Raw genomic sequence first — 10,470 nt, 5'->3', positions numbered from 1 at the left:
CATCTTTTTTAAGGGTATGTTAGGGGAAGAGCCTCTGGTGTTGGGGAGCGTATATGCCCCACCCCCCCTACAATGGTCGATGGTTGAGAAGCTATTTGCGGTGTGGGCAGACATTCCTGATGCATTAGCGGTGGTAGGAGGGGATTGGAATGACATCATGGATGGTCTCAGGGATAGGTACAGGCCTGGGGGTAGTCAGGTAATGGGCCCCTCCACTAAATAGAGTGACATGGTTAGGGGTTTGGACTGGGTAGATACATGGCGGCACCTACATGGTAACAAGAGGGAGTACACGTTTCTCTCAGCTGTTCACAAATCCTTCTCGAGGCTGGATTACATTTTTGTTCCCAGAGCAGTGGTTGGATGGGTGGACTTGGCAGAGATACTACCGCGTGGGCTCTCGGACCATTCCCCCATCTCTGTTGACACCTGTTTAGACAGGGGACGGCAGCCGTTTTGGTGGCGCCTCTCCGTATGGCACCTGCAGCAGGAAGACTACCAGAGGCATATGTGCGAGGCCATAACTCACTACTTAGTTGAGAATCTAGGGTCCGTCGCGGATGCCGGGACTGTGTGGGAGGCTCTGAAACCCACACTACGGGGAGTGGACATAGCTTGGTGCGCGGCTGACCGGAGGAGGCGCAGGGCCTGGGAGCGGAACTTAGCGCCGGTGTGGGAGAGTGTTCAGGCAGATATCAAGATGTGATCCCGCATGCCCCTGACGATATACGGTAGGTCGGCCATTTTTAAGATGGTGGCCCTCCCCAGGCTGCTATACCAATTACAGAACCACCCCTATGCCATTCCGACTCACTGGTTCCGACAGGTGAACTCCGTGCTGGGGCAGTTCCTCTGGGCGGGGGGCACTGCACGGGTGGCGCTGCGCACCTGTTTTTTGTCTACTTATTGTGGTGGATTGGCAACCTCCGATATTCTTTCTTACTACCAAGCCTCCCATCTTCTAGTTTTGAACGAGTGGTGGTATGGCGACAGGGGGGACCCGGCATACGCCCTGGAGTGCTGTCTTATGGGGTCCCACACGCTGTACACTATACTATATACGACACAGTTGCGGCAGACCTTACCAACGGTCACGCAGGTGGTGTTTCGGATCTGGCGACAGGCTCTGCATTGTATGGGATGGTGGAACACTTTGACTGGTGAAACCCCCCTGTGGCACAATGGGCGCCTACCTGGGCTGGCGACGTTACAGGGCTTCCGGGGATGGGACAGCATCGGAATTTCGACTCTAGGTGATGTGCTGTCAGGTGTGACACTTAAGTCTTTCCAAGAACTGAGTAGGGAATATAGTATGCCTCGATCTCAATTCTTCAGATACTTGCAGTTCCGCCATGCCCTCACCCCGAGTCTTGAGGGCCTGGAATCCCTTCCCGAGTTTAGCCCACTGGAAGCAAAGGGGTTTATGGGTGACCTGAAGACGAAAAAGATATCACGCATTTACCAGTCATTAGTTACACATGGTTCCCCCTCGCTTCAGAAGCTACGGGAGTCTTGGGAAAGGAACGTAGGAGAACTGGAAGAAGAGGAATGGAGGGAGGCGTTGGCAGCCCCAAGGGGTGCGGCCAAAGCGATGCGCCTACGGCTCATCCAATTTAAATACTTACATAGAGTTTACATGACTAGAGAGAGATTGTGGCGGGCGGGGCTGATCGCATCCCCAGACTGTCTCCGATGTGGCCAGGAAGTGGGAACATTTCTACACACGGTGTGGAGCTGTGGCTCCATAGATCGATTCTGGAAGGGGGTGCTGGATTATATGTCTGAGGGTCTGGGGTGGGAGCTCCCCCGTACGCCGCAGTTGGGTTTATTACATATAATGGATGGTGTGGGGGGCAATGTCTACAAAGGGCATCTATTGCTGCTGGGTGTTACCTTGGCCAAAAGAGACGTGGCCAGAGCATGGAAGGATCCGCGGGCCCCTTCAGTGGTGGCGTGGAAGAGGGGGTTAGACTTTTGTATGGGAATGGAGCAGCCGATCTTTGTTGCCCGAGGATGCCACGAAAGCATTATAAAATCTGGAAACGCTGGGCTGAATTTAGGGGCCTGTGGCTTGAGCCCCCGGTGTAACGGGAAGATCCTCCGGCATGAAGGAGCCATGGTAGAGGGTACATACATGCAGTCAGTTAAATGTATAATTTATAAGAGACATGTGATGGACATTGTGCGACTGGGGTGGGTGGGATCCGGGAGGGGGGAGTTTGGGGGGAGAGGGGTGGGGTGCCTACTATTGCTCTGTTTGTGTTTGTTTCTTCACGGAAAGAAAATTGGGTTGTACTTTAATGGATGTCGCATATTTGGCCTGCAGATATCTCTGGTGTGCAGAGGTCTGCGGAATGTGTACAATCTATCAATAAAGTCTGTTTTAAAAAAAAAAAAATAGAATACAGGCCCCTGTGTCAAATGTGATGAGGTTAAGACCGGATTGACAGTGTGTCCTCTCATCTATGGATTGTATACGGGGCCCAATAACCTACTTTAATTGGGTAGATGGGTTTTGTGATTTATTGCACTGGCAGGTGACTTAACATGCACGAAATTGGAAGAGAACCTCTCACCATTGAGTGTCTCCTCAATTTGGATTCCATAAGGATGGGCTTTGACTGCCATTTTCTTGTATTCTATATTTCTTTTAGTTTTGGGTCCGGCGACTGGCCACTGGCGAACAGTGGCGGCTGCCGGCCACCACTAACAAAGGTTGGTGGGGTGTGTGGGGGTAGAGCGCGGGAGTGGGAGAGCAAGCACAACTAGGGGGACACAGGACAGGTAATTAATAGTTTTTAAAACTTACCTGATGCTGCTGCTCGCCTCTCGCATTGAATCACTCCTGCTGGCCTCTTCCTGGGTCCCAGCAGCCCCTGGGACACAGGAACAGACTCCCTGTCAACCCCTGTGCTGCAGAGCAGTGCAGGGATTGGTCTGGGCAGGCTGAAATGGTGACCTACTCAGACCAGGGAGTCTGTAGGGTTTCTCCAGCCCGGCTGCTCAATGCTGCCAGGCTGGAGAAATCTAAGTGCGCATGTGTGTATTGTTCCGGGGCCTGAGACGGCCGGCTAAACAGACATGAGCACTTAGGGAGTGAGCAAGCATTCCTCCTCCACCCACCCATGCCATGCCCCCCAATGCACAAACTGGCAAACGAAAAATAAAATAAATGCTATAGAATCGTTTTATTTTTGGTTTGCTGGTTCTGCGTCAGGCAGTGGGGCGACACACCTCCGCCATTGCGGGGGAGCTGCCACTGTGACATAGACATATTTACAACAAGGGGTGGTGAGGGACAGAGTCTCTGAATTAAGCAGAATACTCTCACCCAGTCAAAAGATCAGGGCTAGATCCAACACCGTTTTTTAGCTCATTGCACCATCCCAGTTTCAGAACCTGGCTGTATGCAAATTAGTCTGTTCCTGTCCCAGTGCATGATGGGAACAGGGCAAACCAAACTACAAAAGCCAATTCTTACACTGGGAAGGAAACAAGCTTCCGGGGACCGGTTTCAGGCATTACAGCCGTCTTCGGCCCAGCTTGCTTGAATCCTGATGGTGCAATGACATAGACGACATCTCCTGTCTGAAGAGTTTATTACTGAGTTGGACAAGTACTTAGATTGAGCGATTATGCACTAATGGAGCACGAAACTGAAGGAATGTTTGACAGGCCTTTCTTTATTCCCTTAGGTACATGAGTTAGATGACGCAGTTCACGTCCTGATGCTGCCCTTAAAATCATAGGAAAGAGCTGAAACACTGAATACCCAAGGATTATTTAATATAAAACATTTAACTTACAAGGAATCAGCATGACTGGACTTGTAACTTATGGAATCAATGTTCATTCCTGAATGTGTATATACTGTGCAGATCATTTTTATTCTTTTGGCACAACACTTGCACTTGACGACAGCGCTGTCTTCACCCACAAGAAATGTTTTTACATGACACAGAGAACATAGTTTTATAAAAAACTACAAGGCCTGTGAAATTGTTTTTGCTTTCACGGCAAACTGTCACTTTGAATAATACAGGTCTACATATGAGGGATTGACAGGGATGCAGTTAAGACCCATAGATCCTTTTGTGTTAGTTTTCTTCTAATAATCATACTCCAGATGTTTTATGTGGGGACTGCTCTGGAGAAAGAGGGGAGCACATAGAAATATACATCTTGTCTCTGACCAGTTTCTCTGCTCCCAACATGGATCCTTTTCAATAAGTGTTGTAACCGCTCCAAAAGGTAATTTGGTATACCGTCATTACCAGGGGGCCAAGCCATAGAATCAAGATTGGTTTCACACCACAACAGGTTCAGTGTTTCACGTGGAAGTAGGACTCTCTTATCACCTCCCTAGGAAGGGACACAAACAAGATAAGAGACAACTTGCTCACATGTTCTAGTCTCAACCAGCCAGTTCCAAATGCCCTATTATGTTTTTCTTCATCTGTTTGAGTATATTGCAGCAAACCGTCTGTTGTAATACTCAATGTACTGTGATTTCCCACCTTAATTAGGTACCCGAGTAAGAGTTATGAGCTGTCTTGCCGCTTTAACTATAATCCTCCCTAGGGGTTGCCAGTTTTCAAGCGCTGATGCTGTAGTCATTGCTTAGTGAAATGTTGACATTGCTTTTCGTGAAACTGTTGAAGTACCAGACCTTTCAGTCTTCACCTGACACACATTGTTTTAATGCTGACACCCAGGAGCAGTTGAAGTGGAACTTTAAGGGTTGATATGGTATTGGTTTCAATTTAATATTGATGTTTCTTTTTATGTGAGTATTCAGAAGTCTCTGAACTCAAGATCGAGTGCTCTACTGAAGCAATGGAGGTGAAAGTTGTGTGTTCTCATGGCGGTCCAGATACTGCGTTAGGACCAGAGACTAGCAACCTTTTTTAGTTCGAGCCTGGGCAGTATTGAATAGACGCACCGCCCACTCTCCGCCCATATTTGTCATTGGCTGGTGTCATTGTCCCCCGTAAATGCTGGCTTCTGATTCGTTAATAGGCTTGTTAGTCCCTCCTTAGTACCGCCTTGTCTTCGTTTGTACCCTCCCATGAGGACTGGCCCTTTTACTTCGGTTGTTACACGGTACGTCTTTTTTAGACTGTAGAACTATTTTCTTTAATGATTTTCTCCTACTGCAGGCACCACATTGCTTTCCTGAAACATTCAGCACGCCATGTATACTTTCACTTTCCGAGCAGCCCGGAAAACGGCAGATGCTTCTTTAAATAGGTCTCTCATTTTCAGGAGTTTGAGCTATTGGCATTGTAAGTGACAATCAAAGAATGTGGGTGCGAGACACACTGTCACGACCTAGACCAAGCACACAGCTGGGTGAATCCATTTCACACTTCCTTCAAAGAGTGTTTTAACACAATTTCAACTTCTTACATGCAAAATAATTGCACACTACAAATCATCTTGAATTTATCAATGCTTGTATAATTTCAATATTCATTGATAATAGTTATATCTTGTTTTTCATATCTTTTGTTCAATGAAAAAGTCATGCCTTCATGACTGAATTCATTACTGATTTCATAGTTCATAAACTTGTTATAATGATTACATCAATTTCGTTAACATGATTATAATGATGACGGCAATTGATGATTGTTGGCCCGATGCATTTCGGGACATGTAGTTCCTTCCTCAGGGGCCACTGTGAATAAAACAATATAGAGACACAATATAATTGCACGTTTCATAATATAATGCCATTTCTACATTTCTATCAGGTTCAATTATGTTGAGCCAACTAAACAAAAATTGAGTCACAAAAGTTGCAACATGAGACATATATTGAACATAACAATTCTATGTCAGGAAATGAGGATTATGCATAACCTTTCTTCCTTTAATTGACAGCAAGTTAAAAGTAACAGAAAAAACACACAGGCTCCAACTACATATCCCATGAGGAACAGAGGTAGCCATGGGAACCAGTCCACCAATCACGGTACAGCCGAGTAAATAAAGGTATTTCGTCGACATAGTCCGTCCCTTTTCTTCTTTGCTGCCCGTCAGTTAAATCCCTTACCTTACTATTACGACATTTTGGGATTGTGGCGTAGGCAGTTTACTGTTGACAGTTGTGTTGCTGGTTTATTGCTGTTGCGGGTCTCTCCCACGTTGTTGTGGACGCAGTAGGCTGTGGCTCGAGCGTCTTTGTAACGCGCGTGCGCTTCAACTTCTTCTTGTTTGCCTCCCCGCCTTCACTGACACCGCGTGTTTAAGCGGTACATTTGGACGGGCTTTGCCCACGTTTCAGTTTTAATACTCTATTCCTTCATAAAAATGAAAAACTGAACCACACTTATATAGCAGCCTTCTAAGTTTTAAGGCTTGTTGTTTTTAGGCACTCGTGTTGGGGGAACCCTCTGTATTTTAATAGGGTGTATCTGTTTATGGGTGCCAAACCCTCTTTAGTAATGCAGTCAGGTAATGACCATGATTATGTGGTAGCTCCCTCTGTTGAGATACCCCATCCCACCCAGGAACGCACTCCTGCAGAGGTTGACAAGCTCCTTTCTTTGGCCATTGCCCAGGCACTTGCTCCTCTGCAGGACAGCGTTAATAAGTTGTCTGCTCATGTTTTTAAGACTGGTACTGGTATCCTGGGAGACAGTGGGGATGGGCCTAGTGGCATTCACTCTGTGGTGCCACGTAAGGCCGTTAAGCGTGACACGGGGCACCTCGAAGGCTTTAGCAAGTTAGCTGAAGTCTTCCATAAGAGTGCGCGCACGCTGAGAAGCGCACCCTACTGGGAGGAAGCCTTACCCGGATATACCTTGTGGCTAACCCACCCCAGATTTTGTCCCTGATGAAGGGTTTCCCGATGGCAGAGAGGGTGAGGATGATGATGTTTTTGAGGATAATGACAATTCCTCTGATGACATGTTGGATTCTGGCAGGTCTTGGCGTCCTCGGTCTTCTTGCTCTGATCTTGGAGAGGGGGAGCCTGTTCATGCTGATATGTTTGACCCTACCTGTATCTTCCGTCCACGGACTTCTGATTGGGTTCCTGATAAAAAGACTGCAGATTATGTTGCCGCGAAAATTAGACAACCTCTTTCACAGGATGTGAGATCCCGCCTTAGGTCGGAGTGCCCTAGACCTTCTCTCCCCAATGGTGTCGCAACTACTCCCGAGATAGACCCCCAAGCTCTGCACCTTCTTTGCTAAATATATGAAGGACCCTAAGAAGGTTATTGATCGTTCCTGGAGAGCTTGTCAGGACAAGCTTCTTGATGTGGTGGGACCCCTGACTAAAATTATTGAGTTGGCGGAGCGGTCACAGGAGTCGGGACAACCGCTCCCAACGGATGATGTTGCGGGCTGGGCACAGAGGGCTATGTGCCTCTTAGGTAATGCCAATTGTGCCCTCTCCGCTGAGCGTCGCCGTTCTCTTCTCTTAAAGATTGATCCTAAGCTAGGAGAGCTGTCTTCTGAGGCGGGTTCTGTTGTGCAGGGTACTCTCTTCGGAGATCCTTTTGTTAAGGAGCTGGGGAAGTTTGTGGCCACCTTTTCTGCTCTGGATAAAGCTCAAGCCTCCATGAAGAAAATTTTACCCAAAAAGGTTTTTGGTGGGGCTGGACGAGGCAGGGGACGCTCTTCCGGCCGGCAGTACAACCAAGGTCCCAATAGAGGTCAGGCGAAACGAAACAATGGCTGGAACGATGGTAGACAAGGAACCTTCTACCCTTCCCGCGGAGGCAAAGGACTTGGCAACCAGAATTCCAGAGGATTCAATGGTAAGCTTAAGAATTCTCTCCCCTGTTCGTTTGGGGGGCAGGATTTCTCCGTCTCAGGCAAACTGGGCAGATCTGACGTCAGACCCATGGGTGTTAGAGATGGTTCAGGGTTTTCACATAGAGTTCTACGGCTCCCCCGTTCAGACCTCTCGCCCTCGCCCTTTGGTTTTTTCAGACTCAGAGTCAGATCTGATAGATCGCGAAGTTCAAGACCTTCGTTCCAAAGGCGCTATCGCTCTTTCTCTTTCTCATCCGCGTGGCTTTTTAAGCAATATCTTTCTGGTAGAAAAGAAAGACAAAGGATTCAGACCAGTTATCAACCTCAGGTCCTTCAACGAGTGGTTGGTTTATCGACACTTCAAGATGGAGGGAATCCATCTGCTCAGAGACCTCCTTCTCCAGAACGATTGGTTAGTTCGCTTGGACCTCAAGGATGCTTACCTGTTCCCATCTTCCCTCCTCATTGCAAGTTCCTTCAATTCCTGTGGAAGGGTCAGACTTACGAGTTCAGAACCCTTCCCTTTGGTCTCTCCTCAGCACCATGGTGCTTTACCAAACTTCTCCGCCCTGTGGTGGAATACCTTCGCACCAAGGGCATCCGGTTGATTATTTACCTGGACGATATCCTTCAAATGGAACAATCCAGGGATCAACTTCTCCTCCACTTACAGGTTACAATTTCCCTTTTACAGAATCTGGGGTTCATCATCAATGCCCAGAAATCGGATCTGGTTCCCCAACAGAGCATGATTTTTCTAGGCTTTCGCATCGACACGAGGGATGCCACCTTGAACCTTCCATCTCAGAAGATTTCCAAGATCAAAAAGGAGATTCGGAAAGTTCTCCGCCAGGACAGGATCTCCCTTCGGCAGCTGGCCAGGATTGTTGGTTTGTTATCGTCTTCGATTCAGGCCATCTATCCGGGTCCTCTGCATTACAGGACCCTACAGAGGTTGAAGGCCTCGCACCTTCGCAGGGGTCTCACTTATTCAGAGCTGATCTCCCTTTCCTCGGAGGCCAAGTCGGAACTTCTTTGGTGGATAGACCATATGGAGGCCCGGAATGGGAGTGCGACCTTTGGCTCCCGTCCGGATCTAGTGATAGAGTCGGATGCCAGTCGTCTGGGCTGGGGGGGTCAGATGCGGCTCCCTCTCGGTAGGAGGCCGGTGGACGGAGGAGGAACGTCTAATCCATATCAATTGCCTGGAACTCCTAGCGGGTTCTTTTGCCATTCGTTCATTCACGACCGACAGGGTATCCCGTTGCGTCCTTCTCAGAATGGAAAACACGACGGCGGTGAGGTACATCAATCGTCTTGGAGGTACACATTCCAAGATCCTGGCGGACCTCGCCAAGGATTTTTGGCATTACTGCCTCCAACGTCAGATTTCTGTGACGGCAGAATATCTCCCGGGAGCTCAGAATTGTGTAGCGGACTGGCACTCTAGGCATTTCAGGGATGCCAGCGATTGGAAACTGGATCCTGTGGTGTTCTCCCAGATTGTGTCCCTATGGGGCCTTCCTCTGGTGGATCTCTTGGATGGAACGCCCAAGTTTCACGGTTTTTGAGTTGGAAGCCGGAGACGGGAGCGGAGGCGGTAGACGCCTTCCTTCAGGATTGGTCAGAGATTCCAGCTTACACATTTCCCCCCTTCCTTTTCATCCAGAGAGTGGCAGCCCAGGTCCACAGGCAGAGAGCCTCTCTGATCCTGATTACTCCAATTTGGCGCGCCCAGATTTGTTTTCCGTCCCTTCTAGAATTGTCTTGGGACAGACCTCTTCGGTTGCCATCTTTCAACAACATCCTGTCAGATCCCCTGGGTCATCCTCATCCCCTGGTTCGCCAAGGCCATCTACATCTTATGGCCTGGAGGATTTCAGGAGACGATGGAATGACGTCTCGCTTTCGAGAGATGCTGAACTCCTCATCCAACAGGCATGGCCCCCTAGTACCACCAAGCGTTACAGATCAGCTTGGAGAAGATGGGTTCGTTGGTGTGTGGCGAAACACCTGGATCCAGTGGGCGTCTGCGTTGCCGGGGTTGAGAACTTCCTGACAGAACTTTTTCATCAGAAACTGGCTTATTGCACTATCAACTCTTTTAGGTCAGCCATTTCTGCTGGTCATTCTCTTGTGGATGGGGCTCAGGTCAGAGAACATCCGTTGGTTTGTAAACTCTTGAAGGGAATTAGTCTTTCGCGTCCGCCAGAGCCTCGTTATTTGGGCCTCTGGGACGTTAACGTGGTCCTTCGTTTACTCCTATCCTGGCAGGATAATGAATTCCTTTCCCGGAAGGAGATTTCAGCTAAACTTGCTATTCTCCTTTGTCTTATTTCTTGTAAGAGAGTGTCAGATGTCAGGGCTCTTGATATTTCCGCCCGTGTTTTTTCCCCGGAATGGGTTACTTTTACCATCTCCAGGAGGACTAAATCGAGTACAAGGTCAGTAATCTATCCTGCTTTTCCGGACTCTCCTAAATTGTGTGTGGTTCGATGCCTGAAATCTTACTAGGATATGACATTGGAGATTCGCCCTCCGGGCGAAAGGCAGCTTCGGATTGCCATAAAGAAGCTGTTTCACGCGGTATCTTCCCCTACCATTGCTAGGTGGGTCAAATGGATTATGACGGAATCTGGTATTGATGTCAGGCAATTTGGGGCTCATTCCACTAAGGGACCTATGGCCTCCAAGGCTGTC

The 10,470-nt window shown here is 48.5% G+C and overlaps 1 protein-coding gene across 1 annotated transcript; it reads left to right on the top strand.

Annotated features, from left to right (window-relative positions):
- The first annotated feature begins 6,076 nt into the window (after positions 1-6,076).
- Positions 6,077-9,220, top strand: LOC144765813 (uncharacterized). The gene is given in 3 exon segments (XM_078650338.1): positions 6,077-6,830; positions 6,832-7,176; positions 7,178-9,220. Coding segments are annotated over 3 exon segments (2,793 nt in total). The 5' UTR covers positions 6,077-6,425.
- Positions 9,221-10,470: the final 1,250 nt, after the last annotated feature.

This window comes from Lissotriton helveticus, chromosome 1_1 (assembly GCF_964261635.1).
Source record: "Lissotriton helveticus chromosome 1_1, aLisHel1.1, whole genome shotgun sequence".
NCBI lineage: Eukaryota > Metazoa > Chordata > Amphibia > Caudata > Salamandridae > Lissotriton > Lissotriton helveticus.
This window is presented reverse-complemented; position numbering and strand designations above follow the sequence as displayed.